This window comes from Papaver somniferum, chromosome 7 (assembly GCF_003573695.1).
Source record: "Papaver somniferum cultivar HN1 chromosome 7, ASM357369v1, whole genome shotgun sequence".
In the NCBI taxonomy this organism is placed as follows: Eukaryota; Viridiplantae; Streptophyta; class Magnoliopsida; order Ranunculales; family Papaveraceae; genus Papaver; species Papaver somniferum.
The window spans coordinates 238,947,930-238,971,780 of record NC_039364.1 but is presented as its reverse complement, the minus strand read 5'-3'; the positions used below and the strand labels follow the sequence as shown (position 1 = coordinate 238,971,780).

Here is a 23,851-nt window from a genome sequence, read left to right as displayed (position 1 = left end):
AGCTTAAACACCAAAGTTGCAGAGCTGCCATTTTCTGCTACTGCATTTCTTAAGAACACGAAGAACGAACTGCCAAAGACAGTCGTTTTCCAACAGTGACAACGATGCTTAACGTGGGTCTTAGAGCAACAGTATCAGTGACACATATTGTGGGTCGTAGTTCTCTGGTTTGTAACACTTATAACTGTTACAAACCCAGTTTTATTGTATTTCTCATATTCTCATCATTTGTAAACCATTATTGAGCATCAATGAAATTCTTTGAGAGGTTTTCCAACATGATGAGCGGCTAATTCTCTCACAACCAAGACAATGAGGAAGCTATTTACGCATGAATAATTGATAATTATTTATTCTTTCTAATTTATAATTTATAATTCACTCAATCACTGCTTTTGCAGAGTTTTTAATTGTTTGCAAAAAATTTCTTCATTAGTTGTGATTCAATTAGATATGTTATGCTTTGTTTAGATAATCTATGCTTAGGGATACAATTAATTTTTGAGAATTTTCCAGATTATTTGTGAATTAAGAAATAAGAGTCTTAAAAGATAATTAGAGTTTTGGATTGTTTACCATAATTTATTCATGTGTAATAGTGAAATCAGTGTCTTGGTTGTTTTCTAATATCTTGAAGTCAATTTTGTAATAAGTTTTCTTTATTTTTAAATTTTTATTAAGTCTAAAAGTCATTGCCTTCACAAGTCTTAAAACAACCCTTTTATCACTATCTACAACAACTTTGAAAACTAATCAGATGCTCTGGAGAAAAAGGAATTGCCGCATTTTTGAAGACAATTACAGTTTTAAAACTGACAGCGAAATTGCTAATGGTGCTAAAACTCTTGTTTTATCTTGGGCATATGCTTATGGAAAGAGAGTGCACTTTAATTTCTCTTACACTGTGAACAATTACGAAACTGTATTTTCTATATTTTTGTTTTGTCTACCTTTGATAGACCTTTGTAAATTCCTTTGTTTCTAATAAAATTTCTCTCTTCTCATCAAAAAATAAATAAATTATAACGTGCTTTCTTAATGTGTTGTGTTCTGCTGGGCTACTGTGTCGATTAGTTTAGCCTAGCACGTACCATGAAACTAACGTGTTGTGTCGTGCTGGTCTAAATCAAGTGTTGAATTGGGATGCGCTCAAATTTTAACGTGCCGTACTGAACTGGGCTCATGCTGGCACAACCCAATTTACACCTCTAATAATTAACGTATACTATTTATAGTTATTTGGTCCACACAGAAAGAAAACAATACTTGCGGTCTTCAAGTCCATCCAAATCTCATGACAATACTCTTATTATGGTGATGATATCATCAGCTAGTATGCTAGATTATTAGCCCATAACTACTACATAGCTTAATATGTTGTATGTCAAGTCACTTATGCACACAGACATATATGGTGTCTACTAAATAAGGGCGATAAATGAAAACATAAAAGAGAAATGGGCAAAAAGAAGAAGAGTTTTCATTTTATCAACTCTTTTTGTGTCTGCTTACAACTAACCTCATACGGTTATTAACTAACCTAATACGGCTCTTTCAAAAAAAAAAAAAAAACCCTGGTATATATACTAATGGAATCTAGTGATTAGTCGTCACTCTCATTTCTTTCTGTCGTCACTCCAATGACATGCTCATCCCTTTGAGTCGTCACTCCATATTTACGGAATATGACATGCTCATTCCTTTTTGTCGTCACTCCATATTAACGGAATATGACATGCTCATTCCTTGTGTTGTGCGGTTGTTATTAAAAGTGGGACCCATAAAACGTGGATGGGATTCTCGTTGTCTTTGTAGTATAGTGGTAAAAATTATTGGATGATGATATCAGTAACAAGAATTTGGAATTTGTCAACACCAATTTTTTTAATCGATTTAAATAAAATGGACGGGACATCACACGCATAATACTTGGAGCATTTTGAATGGGATTTTGAAAGTTCCTACCATTTAGGCCACATAGGACTTTTAGGGTTTTCATAACATAATAGGATCCAAACCACGTTACCATTGCAGAAGCTCTTACGTATATACATAATTCTGGTGTACCCCCATTAAGAAAATCACCGGGTATTCTACTTCTATATTTGGTAGCACCTATCCTATTAAGAATAAGCTCAAACTAGTTATAGTAAAGTTTAGGTGCAGCACTAATCCAACTCCCTTTTAACTGCCCTTATTACTCTATGTTGAGTTCTGTTAGCCACTTCTATAAAAAGACGTACGAAAAATGAGTTACATGTACTCAATATACTCAACTTTGCTAAATAGAGATATATACCTCCCATCAGTTACGGTTAGTTTTCTCTACTTCTCTCTTTCTCAAAATTCTTGGTACTGTTCTAAAGTTTTTAATTCATTTTTTGAATAAACATGCACTAATATTCTTTTCTTTTTCTTATGCGCCAAGGTGCCACTTCTATCGAATCAGTATGGTGAAAGTTAGAGTGATAGAGTCATCTGTAATCAAACCGGCAGAAGAAACACCAAAAGTGTGTTTATGGATGCCCCTTCTATGATCGAACCATATTACGTGCGCGTGATCCACCAGTAGTATCTTTCCCACATATTGAACATAAACGACCTTCCATTCCCATACCTTCTACTTCACCATTATCAAACTCTGAAATTGCAATTGCCAAGCTTAATATCTCAACCATGCAGGCCAATCAACTCAAATCCAAATGCAATAAGGACGGCTTTCGGTTCAGTACATATGAAGTCATTTCAGGACACTTATGGCGTTGTTCATGTAAAGTACGTGAGCTTAAAGACGATCAAGAAACCGTTATATCTATCCCGTTGGATTGTCGTTCCCGTTTAAGTCCTCCTCTTCCAGATGGTTATTTCGGGAACGTCATATTTAGTTTAACACCAATGGCAATTTCAGGTGACATTGTCTCAAAACCATTAAGTTACGCAGTTAATTTAATACACGAGACATTAATGAATTCAGGAAACAATGAGTATTTTCGGTCGGCCCTTGATTTTCTGGAGTTACACCCTAAAATCAGCACCCTTATCAAAGGTCCTCTAGCATTTAAGGATTGCAATATTAATAGCTCAACCTGGGTTAGACTGCCAATATATAGAGCTGCTAATTTTGGGTGGGGAGAACCATTTTATGTAGGCCCGGGTATTCACCGTTCTGTGGGTCGAGCTCTTCTGATTCCAAACCCACTAGGAAGTGAGGGTGGCTTTTCCTTAGTTATTTGTTTGGAGTCTGATCACCATATGAATCTTTTCAAAGAGTATTTTTATGATATCTGATTTGATCAAATTGTGATATCAGAAAATAAATAAGTGATGTAAGCTACTTAATTTGGATTGTTGGTGTGCAAATGGTTTTGGTTAGCGTGTTCATTTTCATTTTCCATGTTATTTTGCAATGCAATAAAAAAAATGTTCCCTCCGTTTCTAAATAATACTCCCTCCGTTCTTTTTTAATAGGTCAGTTTCTATAAATAAAAGTTTCAAAAAGATTGGTCAGTTTCCTAATTGGGAAAGTCAAATGTTATTTTAATTTTTTTGGACCATTATTCTCTTAATTTCTTTTGATGACAAGTGACATGTGGACCATTTCACTTTACTTCTTTTACTAACAAGTGTCATTGAGACCATTTCACTTCACTTCTTTTATTGACAAGTGTCATGAGGACCACTTTCAATGATTAGTTTTCTTAATTTCCTTAAATTTCGCTAAAAACAAAACTGACCTATTAAAAAAGAACGGAGGGAGTAAATATTATCACTTTTTAATTTTAGTCCAGTACGTTTTAATGGTATTAGAATCGATGAATATGTATTACAATCAAGCAGACACTCGCATTGACATACCCTTGATTTTCCGATGCTAGGAGCCATCGAGCCGTTCCAACACCAGAATTTTCGGATGGGTGCATGAAAAGAATCGCAAAGATCTTCCAAGATTCTATTTCTAAAGAGCAGATTAATTCTAATTTGATAAACTACACACATAGCTTCACAATCACACTCTGCTTCTACGCCTCTTTTGCCAGATCCTGGTTCCAATCCACTTTGCAATGAGGTGATTTGAAGAGACTGTATGCTCAACTAGCTAACACATGTGGAAATAATATTAATGCATGCACGAGCAGCTCGACATGGCAAATGGAGAGTATGGAAGAAATATCATGTATTTTGGTAGTGGCCCACCATTCACCTCGATCTCAATATTACTCGAGTAACATCGAGATACTTCTCACCTCCTTTGACAAAGTCCAAGATAAGCATCAGCTAAATATGAGATTTTTAACACTTGGAAACACGTGTGATTATCTTGTTTTACCGCCTTAGTGTATCTGGCTATAAATAGCCACCGAGATGTTCATTTGTATACAGACGAGATTAAGAAGAGAAATGAAATACGCTTCTCCCACTATTATCCGTTCTTTGTTCTTCTTTTATTCTAACCAAACAGTACATGATAAGAGTACCTCTTATACCCGTAGAAGCTAGCACCAGTAGTTGAGTTACTGATGTAATTCCATGAACATATAGCACGTTATCAGCACGAATTGCTCGATAACTACGATGTGTTCGTGCTGATAACGTGCTATATGTTCGGTTGATCTATCAGAGGATACGGGAGCAATATCTACAATTGACGGAGATGAATATTTTTCCTTCCTCAATTCTTTATGTTTTATGTTCATTAAATATGATCTTAATTTTGTACTTACCTATATTATTTTTGTTGTGGTCAGGATACCATAACGGATTAAAGTTTCGATTTGTACAGTTAAATTGAACTTTATCCAAATTAAGGCGCATATATATATCAACGTGATATATATTTTAATTTGTAATGGTTGGTAAGTATGGGATGGTGAGTATCGCAACTCCATGAACTTTGTCAATTTTCTTTATCATTTTATTATGGTACTAACGGTTTTAATACCGATTAAGCGAGAAATTGTCGTATCCCTGAAGGATAGCGTAAATTTGATTTTCTCAGCTTTGATAATCTCCAGAAATTTTTAAATAGTTCCACTAGAAGATGGAACGTCGTGTGGCATAATATGGGTACAAAATGTGTGCTCCGTTAGCCAGTTGGTCCCAGAAGTGACCCGTTATAAAGTGCTAGCCAGTTTCTGTCAGCGGTCCCTGAAGTGACGTATGACTGATTTGAGGCAATTTTGCCAAAGTGTATCCAGTTTTCCACACTTGTAAATTAATATTTCTTTGACCCTGAAGGTGACGAAGTTGGAGATTTGTTGTTATTGTATTGGTACCATATTTGTTTGGATGTTTATCCCTTGTTTTAAGTTTTGTCTATTTTCTTTGCTTATTTTTTGTAAATAATGGATTCCATAAGCAATCCATGAAATGTTGTCGACTCCCGAAGCAGTCCAACATACATTTTGTTCATTCCTGTAATAATCCAAAAATTATGGGTTCCAGCAGTAATCCATAAATAGACCTTAGAACTGGTCTATCGAAATAGTTGGATTTCAGGAATAGTCATAAAATTCTTGTGTTCCCGAAGTAGACCATGGTTACGTAATGATTTTGTTAATGACTTATTAATGTATGTCTCTTGTCCAACTGCAACATCGGATATGGATTCCTGAAATAATCTATCCATTTTAAATAGACGACAGAGATATTTGTCTCAAAACAAGGGAACAACAAACACAAATTTTTCGAACCATTTGTGTGACCTTGTAGAGGTTTTGTGAAATATGAAATGCCATTTCGGGTTCGAATAACATGATAAACGGCTCCAGAAGAGCGTGTATCATTTTGGTGGTACAACAGTCATCTTTATTAACACCTTATAATATTCAGGATTCCTGAAGAATCTGTTGAGTTTTTGAGAATATTTGGCGTTACCACCTTGAAATGATAAACGAGCATTTTTATGGAGTATTTTGTTACTTCATTTGTTTTTTGTGCCAGAAGCACATCGTAAAGAAACGTAAGGCTCTCTTTTATGGGGCGTGCCATAGGAGAATTCGAATAGTCGAGTTCCATGTTGTCATTAGACAGAAGTTTAATGACCCTTGAATTATTCATGCTCAGGCATGATCAGTATGGACACCAAAGTTCTACTAAAATGAGTAGACGATTCAAAATGCTCATGGACATCCTTTACAGAACCTGAAGCTTCTATTAGATAAGGATGTAAAATTGTGTTATTAGTCCCTGAGACAATTAGTTGTTAAATTGCATTAACATTAACATTATGGTAACCCGTTGCTGAATCACCAACATCAACTCCTAGAAAGGATTCAAGGTGGCATATGCAGGACTTATTCACCCTACAGTATGAACAATTATTTCAATACTTTATCGTATTGACAGACACATCCACTAGATGGTCTCTCGTGTTTGCTAAGATGCTCACACTATTTGTTTGGTTGCATACTTATTCTCTGGACTTTCTTGTTAAGTCCATTTAATTTGGTGGTAAATTTATAGGCTTTTGATGCTTTGCCTTCAGTTGGTATTATATCGAGAATATAGTTAGCACATGTGCGCACTCGACAGGGTCTAGTTGAGTTCTTTGCTTAAGCATCTTTAGTTTATTGCTCGACCAACTATTTACCATCAATTATGTCTTGCGAAGCAACCTTACAATTTACGTGTTTGGTCCATAGCGTCACCTAGCTATATACGTTGGTTTCGATTCATAAGACATTTAAAATCGTGTGTTGGTAATGTCTTATTGAAGATGAGACTGTATTCCCTCCGTTAGGGGGAGGAAGTAAGCCGTCAAAAAGGAACGGAGTAAAATATCTCATCATTTGTCGTGCATGCAGTTGTTTTTGGGATACTTTTTGTGTAGTTAAATTAAAACCCAAAAACTATCATGAGCAGAATTGCCTTTGAAAATCAGGCAATTATGGAACCAGAAGTTTCCATAAATGAGATAGTAATGTTTCCGCCATGATCAGGAAAACTAAAATGCCACCATAAGTTGGCATGACAACCCACCACCAGAAGTTTGACAAGAGTAGGGTTGATAACCTTTAAGGTTCTCCCACTTTAGTCAGGGGGAGAAACGTCACCATAAAAGGATGGTGCAAATTAAGATAACCTAAAAGGTTTTCCCGCCTTAACCAGGGGGAGAAAGACTGCCACCTGAAGATGGCACGTATTATGTCGACAAATTTAAGGACTTTTCCCTTGAAGTCATAAAGATGACAGACACCCCCTAAAGGTTGCAGTAAGCAATGTCGACAATTCAATAGGTTATCTGATTAAGTATTTATCCTGATCAAACAAAGTTTGGATGCCATTAGATATTGGCGTGAAACTATCTCAGTTTGTTTTCTCACACCAAGATATTGGATGTAATTGAGGTGTTTAGAGATTACTCATGATTAAAACAAATAACTGCAGCAGCTCTGGAAAAATATTGTTGGTCACTTGCTTGAGGATGCAGACACGGGAAGTTGTCTCAGCAGGTTAAATGATACATCTCGCAGTGACGAAGTCGTGTGTTAAAACACGCTTGAGGCCTGAATAACTGCCTCATATATGCCTCTTAAAAGAGAATCCAATCACTTTTCTAATATGCAGTGCTCTTGAAGAGAGACTACAGATAGTGCTCGTGGAGACTATCAAAATATGATCCACATTCTCTAAATTTAAAACTCCTTATTAAAGATGAGGAGATGATAGTGCCCCTGAAGTGGCGCTGGTACCAGTCTATAAAAATTTTCATGAATGTGCATGAACTAGAGAATGTGTTAGATTGTATATAATTGTCGATTACTGTTTACAATAGTGGTTGTGTACCCCTCTGCAGAGGAACATCGACATTGTGATTGGTAGGCATATGAATTGTTCCCTTCAAACTAAGGTAGAGGATGAAATCTCTCGAAAAAGCGCAATATTCGGATCCGACTCACACTGTAAAATCATTAGGCCTGAATATTACAGGTTGGTGTTTGAGATTAAGCGCAGAGAGAATAGTATTATCGTTTTAAGCGCGATACAGGGTTTCCTGCTGAACCCCAGGATTGGTTCTGTAAAACTAAAGGTATTCTCCTAATATAGATGCACTTTAGCGTGGTAGTCACTGAAGGACTCACATTGCATCTTGTTATGACTAGTAATTGTAATGAATCCGTGAAGGATCCTAGTTTTAACTCTGGCAGCCTCCTGACTTCGTGAATTACGTCAGGTTTGAAATTTAGTCATAATCACCATCTTGAAGAGGAGAAATTTATGATCAATCCTTTGTGTATTTTATGTCCTTGGTATAAGGTTAAAATACGGATGAAATGATGATATCATTTTTGGCTTCTTAAGAACCGTTAATAGCGCTAAAATACACGCATGAACTAAACTGTGAGATATCATTGAAAAGTGAAACATTTGCTCGACCTGAAGTTCGAGTTCATGCTAGCATAGCATGTCTGTATAGACTAGAGTATTCAATCTTGATACTCATGATACTTATTGTGCTACTAAATTGGCACTATTACTATGTGATTCCCAAAGGTGGGAAGTGATCGATCTATCTGATACGTACGTAGAAATAATATTTTATGATCCAGAAGTACCATATACGAATATAATGCATGCATTGTCTTGTTGTGTTCTAACTTTTGTTTTGCAGGTTACACTTTTATAGGCTGAAATTGATTCTACGGTATTCATGAGTTTACAAAAGGCCTTTCATTGTTATGCCTGAAGTTAAAGAGTAAAAGAAATTGGTGTGCAATGGACTGAGGATTTAAATACGAGGTGTACAATGGCGATTGTGCACCCGGCGCAAGACCTGCGGTCAATCCTCCATAAACTGCAAATGGTAAAGCGGTTTTCTAAAGGCTATATAATGTTTGCACCACCAGCCGCTTTAAGAAGTCATGCTTCAGGGGGAGTAAACTCGTAGAATCTTTGGCTGAGCTTAAACGCGCTGTACTCTTTTTCCTTCATCAAGGTTTTGTCCCGAGGGGTTTTTCTTGTCAAGGTTTTAACGAGGAAGCATATGCGTGTTCAGCACCATTATCGGGCGACGTCCGTTGTACTCTTTTCCTTTGGTCTGGTTTTGGTCCACGTGGTTTTTCAGACGAGGTTTTTAACGAGGCAACATTAGCATTGACGTCAGCATTATTATGAACTTTTGGCACTCAGGTTTTGTCCCAAGTGGTTTTTCCTAGTGCGAGTGTTCAGGTTTTGTCCCAAGTGGTTTTTCCTGACGCATTTTTGTCAAAGAAAATATTTTGTGGCGGCGACCACCCTCATTCTAAGCTCAGGTTTTGTCCTAAATGGTTTTTCCTGACGCAACTTTGACAGAGGAAGCATTTCATGACGGTGACCAATCTCACCCCAAGTTCAGGTTTTTCCTAAATGGTTTTCCTGACACGATTTTGGTGACGGGAGAAAATGTGTGACTACCATCATCACTTTGAAGCTATCAATGTTGTACTCTTTTCCCTTCGACTGGATTTTTTCCACTGAGTTCTACCGGCAAAGCTTTAACAAGGCAATACTATTATGGTGGTCCAAGGGGGAGTATCATGTATTTTGGTAGTGGCCCACCATTCACCTCGATCTCAATATTACTCGAGTAACATCGAGATACTTCTCACCTCCTTTGACAAAGTCCAAGATAAGCATCAGCTAAATATGAGATTTTTAACACTTGGAAACACGTGTGATTATCTTGTTTTACCGCCTTAGTGTATCTGGCTATAAATAGCCACCGAGATGTTCATTTGTATACAGACGAGATTAAGAAGAGAAATGAAATACGCTTCTCCCACTATTATCCGTTCTTTGTTCTTCTTTTATTCTAACCAAACAGTACATGATAAGAGTACCTCTTATACCCGTAGAAGCTAGCACCAGTAGTTGAGTTACTGATGTAATTCCATGAACATATAGCAAGAAAGAAATTTTAACAGCATCTGTGCATGGATTATAAACTTGATTATTTAGATTCGTAATATAACGCTTGCAAAATAAGATAATTGAACAAGAAATTACATTAACTGGTAGATGCATGCTATGTTGTATTACGCGCTAGGCAAGGCGAGGCGCCAAACCTAACGCCTAGCGCCCAAGCGTCTAGGCATGCCTAAGGCGCCCTAGGCGACCATTGTTTGCTAGATGAGTATTTAGGCTGATATGACAGCTTTTTTAGACAACCGAGTATTTTTATCAACTAAAAGAAGACAGTCAATGTGGAATCACCAAGTTTTAGTCTTTCAGACATGAATGGTAATTAACTAGATGAAAACCCAAGAATTGGCAACAAAACTAAATCACATCCTTTGTTTTTCTCACAACTTGATTTTGCAAATCGGAGAAAATAAGAGGAATATATACATACATATATGAAAAGAATGAAATCAAGATATATACAGAGATGACTATACATATCTCTCTTTATATATATAGATACAGAGATGACTATGATCTTTATATATAATTCCATTAAGATATATAGAGGAGGGATCCCCTCATATTTTTATTGTTACACTATCTTACACGTTGGGTGTCATTTTTGCGAATTAAAACCAAACCGTAATGACCGGTAGATTGTGAGGTTTTATATTTCGGAATGTGCTCATTTTTGGTAGGCATGTAGAACTTGGTAAGATGTACATATCCTCAAAATATTAGCTTCAAATCCGTTACGGTTTGGTTTTAATTCACAAAAATGACACTCAACGTGTGAGATAGTGTGATAATAAAAGTGTGAAGGGATCCTTTCTCACATATATAGTATATATAAACTAATTACATCAATCACGTTTATTTTCCTAATCTCAATTTTGCTTTCCGTATTTTCGTCATTCTATTGGCATTGATCGATCTTTTTACAATCAAATTTTTCTATAATTACATCAGTAATAAAACCAATTACTAGAACTGTGTTAGGAAATAAAAATCAATCATGTCAATCAAGTTATTCTCCTAGATATTATATTTCTTACCATATCTTGATCACGCAATGTAAGCCGTGATTGATAGTATAATACCGAAAAAGGAAACAGAGTAATATATTTGCACGTTTATAGTCTAATTTTCCTGTAGTTAGATCAAGTAATAAAACTAATTACCATAACTGCATTAATCGTGTTATTTTCCTAACTATAAATAGTATAAATCACGTTATCGATCTAGTGAAGATTTGACCACATTTTTCCTTAAGTTTTGTTCCTTAAATTATGATATTACTTAATTTCACGTTAATAACCATCAATCGCGTTATTTCCTAAATCTGAAATTCTTACCATATATATGTGATCTTTGTTTATGGTGATTGATTAGAGTATAACATGAACAAGGAAAAGAGTTAATGAACTTTCCATATTAGGTATACTGTAGTTATAAATTTACCACCTACCCATGCCGCCTTTGGGGCTTAGGCTGGCGCCTAATACTTAGGCGAGACGTTAAAAGCGCCAAACTCGCTAAGGCGCCGGAGTGGAATATAGGGTAGAATTGGATTCATCGGGCGCTCGTGCTGGGCTTCGTGCGCCTTTTACAACATGGGATGCATAACTGAAAAAAACATACAGTACTAGATTAACCCCATAATCAGACATAAATACAAGTACCAAGGAAAATCTTTTCTAACGTTCTGGGATGCCAAGTAACAAGACCTTCATCACTTTCACTTACAACTCATCAATGGTGATCCGCACAGACACTTATTATGAGAAAAAGAAGTGCTATCGAAATGCTGCATCCTCCCTCCAGTTGGTATTTTACCGCATAACCTATTGTATTCCACCTTCAACATATACAAATTTCTCAAATCTTGAACCTTTTCAGGGATTCCACCGAAGATTTTGTTATGTGATATATCCAACCAATTTAAATTCTTTGGAAACTTAACCTTTGTGCGATCAAACTCTAATCGGTTGCCCGACAAATCAATATATCTTGTCAAATCATGGTTCGGATTAAACAGCATGGATGCATCCCCAACGAGTTTGTTCCTTGACAAGTCAATATAGCCAAAATCTAAAGCTCCTAAAGATTTTGGAATCGAACCAGTGAGTTTATTATTATACAACTGAAGACTGGATATACTGCTACATGTAACTACTGGAAATCCAGTAGAACACCCAAATAAATAACACAACTATTCTAAGGCATAATTCAGTAAACGAAATTGAAATTATTCTATATGAAATATATATTGAGATGATGATGTTGATAATATAAGTATAAAAGCTCACAAGAATCCTAACTTACTTTCTCCCAACATGACCTCACCCAATACAAAAATCCAACCTCCTTTACAATGACCTAAGGTCTCTGTTTATAGGCCAAACTGAAAAATGGAGTACAGCTCATTTTACTTCGTGAAACATCAAATAATTCATGTGATTTTACTTTGGGTGAAATACAGATGTACCCCTGTTTTTTTGGGAGCATACAAATGTACCCCCGTTTTTTCACTTTTACAAATGTACCCCAGTTTGGACCGTTTTTTTTGAAAAAACGGCTTACGGAGAGTTATCCTCCACGTGTACAGTTAAGTCATGCCAACTCACTTGACAACTCGTCCATTCTTTAGTGTCAGCTGTGTACACGTCATATCTATACATGTAGTTGCAGGAAATCCTACACTACACCCCTCATATGATTTTATTATTACTCAACTCATTTTTAGATTTACACTCTTAATTTTATTGATCAATCTTTGAATATTCTTACAAGAAAAGATAAAGGAATCAAGAATGACCTCTGCTCTCGACTTTCTCTCTCTTATTTACCTGTTTCTTACCCAAAAAGATCCCCCCTTCTATTCTCAGTTGAACGACTATTTATAGGGAAATACATAGTGGATGACAGCTAATCTGTCCCTTTATTTTCGGATATGGCTTGCGACATTCTCGCAATCTTACAAATTTTAATCTCGCAAGCTTACAAATGTTAATCTCGCAAACTCTCTAATTTTCGCAGGATTATCACATCTTTCTCATGATTTTAGCTGATGTCGTTTATTATATCCTTTCTGAAATTGTTCTGCGACACTGTTGTGTTGTTGATAATTTCGCTGTAATATTATTGCTGCGAGATTCTGATCCTACATATTGCCTCTTCTCATATCTTCTCTGCAAAGTAGAGAATGATGTGAGAAATGCCGCAGTGTTCATCTCTTCATATTCTGCATTTATCACACGTATTCTTTCTTCCATCTGTTTCTTGACACGTCTTCTGTAACCGCTGCTTTTCAACCGCTCATGTCTTTTCGTCTTAATGGTGTTTATTTCTTCGAGTAAAAAATCTCCTTATATATTCTTCTTACTCTTCTTTCACTTTCTTTTTACTTTCTCTTCTCTTTTATTCTCTCATCTCTGCAACTCTATTGTTCTTCCGTAAATTCCGCTACTGTAGTTTTCCTTCTTCAATCTTCTTACTTTTTATTCATTCCCATACTCTATATTCAAATATGCCTCCAAGTGGCCATAACATGAGAAAATTTAAAAGATCCAAAAAGATCTTGCAGAGAAAGGTTTCACACTTTCTCTCACCATTCCTGGTGAAAGTGCCAAATCAATTCTTTCTCAAACTTTTTCTGATCAATATTGTGATGATCAATCAATCATAATTTCGCTAGGTCAATTCTCGCAGGTCTCCCATTCCTCTTTATGACCCAGATATTCCTCTATTCTATGAAATTCTCGCTCATCGGGATTTTCGCGAGCTATCTTCCAACTGAGTGGGGATTGCATCCGTCTGATGCTAGAGTTCGCTAACCGTGGTGCTGGTAAAGGATCTCTGTACTCCAAAGAACTTAGGGATCCTAAATTCGCAGACTAGAAAATTGCTGAGAAATATACAGTAGCGAGTTCTTTGAAACTATGAACTGATCTCCATGAAGAAAGAGAATACTCGCTGGGGTATTCGTTAAAAGGAAAGATAACATTGATGAAGCTAAAATACTTATGCAAGATATTGATGGCATTCTGGTAAGAACACAACTCCTCGCCAATCCAAAGATGATAAATGGTGTGTTTTTCCTTTATGCTAAAGGACCTTATATTGCTGGGTCAAATTTCTTCCTGAGAATCTCGCTACTATCAACCTTGGGTTTCTCTTGGCCCGAGAAGGAGAAAGAGGTATGTTTCTTCCCATTTACTCACTTTATATTTCTTTATTTGTCTTTATTCTTTTTTCGCTGACCTTGCGATATTCTCAGATCCAAAAACTGAAAGATAGTTATAACAGGACTGGGAGCTAGTACTTGTTAGCTCTTCGCTCATACACATGAGGTAAGAAATTTTCTCTTATGATTTTAAACAGTATACTGTTGCTTCCATTTCTTATTTCTATCTGTGTGTGAAGATTATTGCTGAAATAGAAGAACCTGCCGATGTTGCGAAGACTGGTGATAAAGGCAAAGGTGCTCTTCGCAGAAAAATCAACTGCTCCTCCTTCAAAGAAAAGGAAAGTCCGTTCTTCTTCTCCTTCAAATATTCCTTCTCATGAAAATTCCGAAAGTGACAAGGATGATGAGGATAATGATCCTTGCCGCAAGTGAAGATTTCCACCTGAATCTTCTATGGCTAAGCTCTCTGGCCTCTTTTCTGATTCTCTGCAAGGAATGGGAGATAGCCAATTCGCTAATACCTGCAAAGCTCTCGCTACAATTTGCGATGTCCCTTTACTGGATGGTGATAGTTCTCTTCGTGGAGTTTCTAGATCAGTGACTCCCGACTTCTTGCATTCTCTTAATAGTCTGGTATACTTTATCCTTTTACTTCTTCATTGTCATAACTCAAAATTCTTTCTATATTAATATTTTTTATATTTTCTCGCAGGCTGGAAAAGCTTCTTTCGCTGTTGCCTCAGATCTAGAGAGGAGACGCGAAAATCTTGAAAAGAAGAATCTTCAATTTCGCACAAAGAATGAAGAATTGGAAGCTGAAGTTAAAGGTCTTCGCGAGAAAAAACAACTAGAAATTGATTCTTCTTCGTATAAGAACAAAATCTCTAGTCTTCAGCAAGCTAATAATCAGCTTTACGGTATGTTACTTTCTCTTTTCCCTTCATTCATTCATCCTGTTGTTTTATCTTATTTAAATGATCCTTTTTGCAGACATTTATGGTCTTTCTGATGAAGCTACCCTTCTTCGTTCATTTCCTAATGCCTTGGATAATGATACCCTTCTTGAGCGTCTTAATAATTCCTTAAATAGTTTCTCAAATGATAGAATTTCATCTCTTTCTCTAATGAGCTTAGATCTAAATTTCGCCTCTTAGAAATTGACCATAGATCTAGTTTAGGCTTAGCCAACCGATTTAAGCGTCTCCTTCTTGATTCTAAAGAGAAACCAATGAGTTAAGAACCAAAATTAGCGGTCTCATAGATGATAAGGATCGCATCTCTGATCAAGGTGCTAAGGCTTTGGCGAAATTCCAAGAGACTCTTCTTGAAGTTCAACTTGAACGAGATGAAGCTAGCCGCAAGAACATCGAGCTCTGCGAAAGGGAAAACAAATTCGTTCTCGTCTTCTTATGTAATGAGATGAATTTGTTTGGGCTGCGAAAATCTTAGATGATGCCAGAAAAATTTAGGTGTAAATGTTAGTCTCCAAGTTGAGCATACAGCCTTGATTAGAGATATGATTTCTGACAGAGAAGGTTACTAACTGCTCTTCTTTACTAATCTTTTGCTTCTTATGAATTTTCATCAAGTTAATAATTGATTGTCTTTTGCTCGCAGATTCTGAAAGTAGATATCGTGAAAAGATTGAGGAACTCGAAGCTGAAAAGGAGGAACTCGCAAAGAATCTTTCTTCTCGCAACGACAAGTATTCTAGATTAAAGAATCAAATCAAGATCACTGTTGCGAATTTTAAGAATGATGCTATGCATTTTCGCAATCAAACTATCCAAATGGTTTGTGACGATCATAATATCCCTCATTCTGATTATCCTTGTCTCTTGGAAGAGATCCCACAGAATACTCCCAGTCTGATTATTTTGATAGCGAAGCTGATGATGAAGAATCTGATGGTGATGAAGGTTCTGATGGTGATGAAGATTCTGACGCAGACGAAGAAGGGAACAAGTCTGATGAAGATAATGAAGGATCAACTAAGAAGTAGTCTTTGTTTCTTTCTTTGATTCTCTGTAATACTTGTACATTTATTCCTTCTTTCTGTATATTTGTGTTTCTTTCATTTTGACCTGCATTCATTAAAACAATTCTTCCTTGCAATACAGTTAATCAATATAATCATTAATTTTTGAATCTTTGAGTAAATCTATCATATGGAGACAAATAACATTTTCTAATTTCATTCATTCCCATACTTGCCTCTGTTATTTGTATCCAAATGAGAGATTTTATAAATTTTTCTTATTTTATGCCTCAATTTCGCAGTTAATTATGTATAATTTCGCATCTTATGCGAAGTGAATTTTGATTCTTTTCAAAATCTCATTCCTGTGTGGTCTTATTTTGCCTTCCTAATTAAAGGTCTTATTATGCCACCTCTTGTCATTGCGACAAAATCGCAGGACGTCCTTGCACTTTCATGCAAAAACCCATTGATCTTGCCTTAACTTTTTCTTTTGTATTGTGGCCTCTTCAGGAATGTTGCGACAATATGACAGGCCTAAATATTCTTGCGAAAATAAAGCCCCATGACATTGCCGTCTTGCGACGAAATCGCAGGACGTCTTCGCACTTTCATGCGAAAACCCATTGATCTCGTCTTATCTTTTTCTTTTGTATTATTGCCTCTTCAGGATTGTTGCACAAATATGACAAGCCTTAATACCCTTGCGAATAAAAAGCCTCATGACATTTGCGTCTTAAGACACTTATCAGCTCCCTAATGGAGGGTGCCGCCCTTATCTCCCCCTGGTTGCCCCTTCAAGGAGGCGTACTTCTACCATACAAGGTTAGCTCCTCCCATCCAGTCTTAACAACAACCAGTTGTTTTCGCAGCCTCTTATCCCTTTTACCTATAGGGCTTATGGTTACGAGACTGCACCCTAAGTGGGGTTTTCTTCAGGCCGAGTGCAGTATAAGCCAAGACTTGTCAAGAATGGCAAAGTACGCTTCAAACGTCCCTGGCACTCTTGACTCAACCGTGTACCTCGGCGCCTTGATCAGATCTGCACTCCTTGGGAGAGTCCTTATTACCTTAGTCGCCCAACCTAAGTCATATGCTTAAGCTGAGAATCCAAGGTGCCTCTCCCGGATGGGCTTTATTGACCCCAAATCTCCATGACTCAGGTTCCGGTGGCGGTGTAGCCTTTCCCTGAGCCATGCAACAGGTACCCCCTTATATGACGTACTTTAGGTCTTACATTTGCCTCTTGCGAAATTGTATTCGCGAACTAGGGTGTACGCCATAAAGGTTCGCCTCTTTCTCTTTTGTCATTTTTCTCTGATTACTTCTGTAAAATTCATTATCTCTGCGAGAGTCTCGCACATCATCATATTGTATTTGATTTCGCAATCTCAATTTTGTCATTCAATAAAATGTATTTGAGAATTTTACTTATTGCGAGAGTGTCGCAACAACTTAATCATTCATACATTTCTTGTTTTTATTACCTTTGCCATCCTCTGCTTCTTTATTATTTTCTACTACTGCTTCCTTGGTAGTGGTATGTTCATCATTTTTATTCTGAGCTAGCATTAGTTTCGCAACATCTCTTCTTCTTTTCTTTCGATTGCATCCACCATCAACCTCTCACTTCTCTTGTATCTTTGATTTTGTCGCCAATTTTCCTTCTTGTTTGCTCTTCCTTCGCAAGATTCTATCTCAGTTTCGTAACACCTCTTTCCTTCAACCCAATCTCCCTTTATGATTCCTACACCGGGGTGAGGGAATTTGATGCACTGGTGGAAAGTTGAAGCTACACCTAGAATCCCATGTAGCCAAGGTCGACCAATTAACGCATTGTAGGGTGATTCTACATCAACGACACAGAATAAGATTTCGGAAGATATTCCCTTCAATGGAATTCGCATAGTAACCTCCCCTTTAGGCTTGTTAGCAGTACCATTAAAACCATATATCTTATATGTTGATGGTATAAGATCATCATCTCTTCCTCCCATAGTTTTATAAGTATGATAAAATAAGATGTTCACAGAGCTTCCAGTATCGATTAGAATTCTATTAATTGCCCATGAATCTTCAGCTTCATCATCCTCATCTTCTTTCGGTTTTGGATTAATTTCTAATTTTACTACCAATGGATTATCATGCACCTCTTCACCTTCGGGAATTCTTCTGCGGTAAAAGAAATGATCTGTTTCTGCCATTCCTCTAGTGGCGAGATTTTCGCAATATTCATAATTTCTCTTCCATCGTTATCTCTTGCGAACACTCTACTCAAAACATTGTCATGAAAATCTTCATTGTCTTATATGAATGTACGATAGAGTGACAGAATAGATTCTTTGCTTTTGCACCAACTTCTATGAAGAATGTTTCCTTCTTTTTCATCGTGTTTACTTTGTGATGCTCTGGTGGTGGCAATGGTTGAGATTGTGGGTGCCCTACCAAAAAGTGGTTTAGTTTTCCTTGATCTATCATTCTCAAATAATTCTTTTTACATTTCTGCAATCATTTGTTGTATGTCCATGAAAATGATGATAAGAACAAAACTCATGGCTTCTGTGGTTTGGAGGTGGTTCCGTTCCCATGTTCCATGGTGTTGGTATATTCTCCATCAAAATTATAGCTTCCCATATTTTCTCCACACTTGCATTTAGAGGTGGCATCTTGATTTCTTCCCATACTACCTTGTGACCTCCTTGTCCTCTATTATAGTTTTGTCTTTGACCTCCATAAGTTTCTTGTGGTTGATCGAGTCTTTGAATCTTGTTATTTCCACCACGATTGTAGAAATTTCTTTCTCTTTCATACTCCTCTTGATCTCGGCTTCCCATAGCCACCAGTTTCTGTTGATTGTTACCCGTCACCTTCTCTTGTTGTACTTGCGAAGTATTCGCTACTGTGTTTATTAGCTTGGGTAATAAGCTTGCATTCGCTGTTTGTGAGCTGGTGTTCACAACTGGATATGATTCCATTTCATTTTTCCTTTCCTCTAGAGCAATGTATTCTTCTTGAAGTTCTCGCAATTCAGTCATTGTGATCGTATTCTTGACTCTGAAAATTTGGACATACAATAGGTTTGTTGCAAACATAGCATTGATAAATGATAATATAAGATATCTCTCATCTACACGGCCAGCCATTTCTCTACACATAGTTCTCCATCTTTTAGTCAGGTGCTTCAAACTTTCGCCAATCCTCTATTTTAATCCAAACACATCTTCTATACCAGGTCGCAAAGAATTATTACTTATATATGCCCCTAGGAATGTAGTCTGCAAATGATTGAAGGATGTTATTGTATTCTTTGGTAGATATTCGAACCATTTTAACGCCTCTCCTGTTAAGCTGGATGCGAAATATTTGCACAATACGGCATCATGATTTTCCCATTGCAACATGCATCTCACGTAGGCTTTAATGTGTTGAATTGCACAAGTTGTTCCATCAAAAATGCTGGTTAATGCGGGAAAATTGCATTTCGGTGGTATTCCTCCTAATTGTACTTCCCTTGTAAATGGAGTTTTCGCAGCTTCTTCTATAGCTTCATCCAATTGTCTTCTGCCTACTTCTCCTCTATTATTTAGCATTCCTCTCATTTTTTTCTAACTCTTTCAAGATTTGTTTATTTACACCTGAATTTTGATACATTGGTCTTTTTAATTTCGCCTCTCTTCTTCTGCGTTCATGTCTTTCTTCTCTCGCGAAATTTTGCATTTCTTCTTCATTATCCTCATCTCGTCTTCTTCTGCGAGTTTCTTCTTCATCTCTATCTTGAATTCGCAAATGATTATATCTTTCATTTTCCCCTTCATGATTTTTTTCATTTCTTATTAATTTCATTCGCTGCTTTTCAGCCATCCTCTTTATTCTATCGTACTCTTCATTGATATTACCGTTATTCCGGTTTTGTGTACACCTTGTTTCTTGATTGTCGTGATTGTTCTGGCGAATTTTCTCCTGAAGCTCTTGTTCTTCAACTTCCTCTCTCAATCTTTCATGTTCGCAAATTAAATGTGCTTGTTCAGCATAATGCCTTTCAATTTCTTCTTCAATCGTCTGTTGATTTCTTTGAGTTTCTCTTTCATGTAAAATTCTTCTTCCTTCCTCTCGATTCCCTTCATCATCTTGGTCATTTCGTCCATGACGTTGTCCGTTCTCTTGATTTCTACCATTTTTCCCATCATTAAAAGTTTCATTTTGTGGACGTAACGATCATCAGCTTTTTCTCTATTTTCGTGATATTCTTTATTATGATTTGATATTTCTTCTTGAATATTGTTTCCAGCATTAATTGTGGGTGAGTTTCTCCTCATTTCTCTTCTAGTCGATCTTGAATATGATTTTGTAATACTTCTCGATCTTCTATTCTGTAGTCTTATATTTTCCATCCTCAATTCGTGATTTTGCCTTGTTAGATTTGTACGTTCTTCTGCCTCAGCTCTTCTTTCTTCATGTATTCTTCGTCTCAACGTTTCTAACGATCCAATTTCCTCATCTCCATGAATTATTCCTTCATCTGCTTCTTGATTTCTCTCTACCTGTCTATGGTTTCTGTTTTGTTGCTCTTCTTTTACTTCTTCTGCCGAATTTGATTGCCAAGTGTGTATACTCAACCTATCATAATCTGTATTCCTCCCTTGTACTAGTGTTTGTTGAATTGGTGGTTGAATTTGATTTTCTCTATTACTTATCATTCTAGTAGATTCTTCCATTTCACTTCTTTCTCTCCCAGCAATTCTCTTGCTTCTTCTAACAGTAGTCGGTTATTCGGATGTATTTCTTCTTGTAGCCATTTCTTCAATGTTAATAAATTGCAAGAAATTATGTAAAATTCTTAATCAATCACTCTAAATCTTCACAAATCTCAATATTAATCTTCAATTTTTTCTAGAATAATCTTCAATATGTTCCCTGTTTCTAGCGGCATTATGTAGTTGTAGGAAATCCTACACTACACCCCTCATATGATTTCATTATTACTCAACTCATTTTTGGATTTACACTCTTAATTTTATTGATCAATCTTTGAATATTCTTACAAGAAAAGATAAAGGAATCAAGAATGACCTCTGCGCTAGACTTTCTCTCTCCTATTTACCTATTTCTTACCCAAAAAGATCCCCCCTTCTATTCTCAGTTGAACGACTATTTATAGGGAAATACATAGTGGATGACAGCTAATCTGTCCCTTTATTTTCGGATATGGCTCGCGACATTCTCGCAAGCTTACAAATGTTAATCTCGCAAACTTTCTAATTTTCGCAGGATCATCACATCTTTCTCATGATTTTAGCTGATGTCGTTTATTATATCCTTTCTGAAATTGTTCTGCGACGCTGTTGTGTTGTGTTGTTGATAATTCCTGCCTGTGCTTATATTGTCAACCCTCTAATGTTCACACTGCTAGATCATCTTATTTTGCATGTGAGTGACAAAAAAATGACTCATTCAATTCACATATTGTGTGCTGCTATGTCTGTTATGTTTTTTGGGCAAAGAGTTTAAATGGAAATAATTATATTTCCTGTCAAAGATCTAGGGAAGAAATCACAACTGAATCTCTCATAGCTGCAAGTACAAAGGAGAACTGCAACAAGAAGTAATTCTACGTTGATCACCAGCTTCTTCTAATTTGCATTACGAGGCGACGATATTACAGATTATGGAATGAAGAAACCGGCCTTTGGTTTTGAGCATCAGACAAAGTAGATGCATGTATCTTGCAACAATTAATGGATGGTGGTGCGAACATATCAACCATAAAACTAGCTCGACTTCACATCTAAATTGGCATAACTATTACTAAAAGGTTGGATAAAAAGTTCAACTAAAACAAGGCTTAGTACTGCTTTAAAACATGGACATATTCCTTTCCAATCTGGACTTTCTCAAGGTTTAAGTATATAAAATTTAAGACAAATTTAAGCAAAAGAAGAAAAATGCTCACGACACAAACGATTTCCTCCTTGGTATAATTAGATGATTTCGTCACAAACCTATAATCAAACCTATAATCAATTGAAACTTCAAAAAAACGGAAACCCTAAAATCTATTCACAAACCTATAATGAATCCACACAATCGAAACCCAACCATCAATTACTGCAGAAACAAAACTCATATCCTTAAGAACAGAAAAGCCTAAAATCAAACATTTACAGAAACCCTATAATTGGTTACTGAAATCAAACAAACAAACCCAAAATCGAAAAAACACAGAAACCCTAGAAAAAATTTTAATCAATCAAACACACAGATAACTCCAAGGATTTTTCACTTACCTTTCTTCTTCTTCTTCTTCTTCTTTTTCTGGTTTCTTCTTCTCCTTCTTCTTTCCGCGTCTTAACACTTCACCATATTAACTTACTCGTTTACAAACAAAGAGAAAAAAAATCAAAGTTTCTATCTAAAACAGAGAGAGGAAAAGAGGGTTGAAGAAGAAAGGGTTTACGAGATTATCTTCTCTTCTTTTCCCCCATCTTCATCTAAAACTTTTCTGGTCCAGCAATCCCACACGTGTTGGCGGAGAAAACAAAGTAACTTAGTCGATCTGAACCATCAGATATCTTAGGGATCTCTTTGACTTAGATGTGCATCTGATATCTGCAACACGTCGTATTGGTGGTCAACAAATACGTGGTATTATTTTCTCATGATAAATTGACCATGTGACGAGAAATTGAATTTTCTAACATTTTTGGATGGAAAACATCCAACAGACCTATATTTGTAAATGGGAAAAAAACGGGGGTACATTTTTAAGTCGGGTATAAAAACAGGGGTACATCTGTTTATAATCCTTTTACTTCATACTTCGCCCAAGCCATTTTCAATAAATTTTTCCCATCTCTTTCGTCGATATCTTCGGTAACTTTTCTGTACAACTGTCTCAATTTCTTGTTCGAAAATTTATCTTCGTGTAGATCTTGCGATCACTTCGCTTCGTAACTTATCCTTCATTAACTATCTTCTCGCCCAGCCGTCTTTATCTCGCTTATCGGCTATCTATACACACTTCGCAAATCTCTCTATTCAGGGAAGAATTTATACTTCGCAGATCCAATATTCGTAAAAGTAACTCTGACAATTTATTTGACCCATCAGTGACATCCATCCTTGGGTTTAGCCTAGAAGATCCTTTGGTGAGATTTATTCACTTACTTCGTGCAATCTCGTTTGACTACGTGGCGAGTAGGTTTTCTGTACATACATTTTGCCAAGAGTTAATATTAAATCTCGCAACAAAAGAGTTAATATTATAAGAGTCTTGGTGAGATTTAATATTAACTCGTTTGGTGAGATTGATGGCGTGGAAGCAAGAATCTTATAATATTAACTCTTTTGTTGCGAATTACTCTGGTAAAACCATGTCCACGATGAAGTATCAAGAATGGGGTGTAAAGCTCGCTCGAAACACTTTTGATGACTCGTTCAAAGTTCTCCTTCAAGACATAGACCCTTTTGGCCGTTCGAAGAATGATCGTCTTCGTAGGTCTAACGATGAAGATTGGATGATGTTTCCCTTGGTTGTGGAGGGTCCCTTGGTCTGGGGTTTGAATCTTGATGGAAGTGTTCTGGTCCTCTCCCTGAGCACAATCACTTCGCAGCTTATGAGCCTGGGAGGTTCCAATGGTCTGAGATGCCAGTTGGGGTAATGTCCATTTTCCTCTTAATTCGCTCGCCTCTCATCAATGTTATTCTTAACTTTATTTTTCTTATTCTAGTACCCGACTCCTCCGGCTGGTTTGCTTAAGGATCGTAAGAAGAAGGATGACTCTCCCGGTCCTCAAGCTGCTTCT

The 23,851-nt window shown here is 36.6% G+C and overlaps 1 protein-coding gene across 1 annotated transcript in view; it reads right to left on the bottom strand.

The window, feature by feature from the left end:
* Window positions 1-11,620: 11,620 nt before the first annotated feature.
* Window positions 11,621-23,851, bottom strand: part of LOC113296232 (polygalacturonase inhibitor-like) — a 47,778-nt gene continuing 35,547 nt past the window's right edge. Inside the window, exons 3-4 of the mRNA XM_026544551.1 lie at window positions 21,452-21,464; window positions 11,621-12,032 (exon numbers count right to left, since the gene is read on the bottom strand). Of these exons, the coding sequence (XP_026400336.1) occupies window positions 11,621-12,032; window positions 21,452-21,464 (425 nt within the window). The remainder of the gene's footprint in view (window positions 12,033-21,451; window positions 21,465-23,851) is intronic.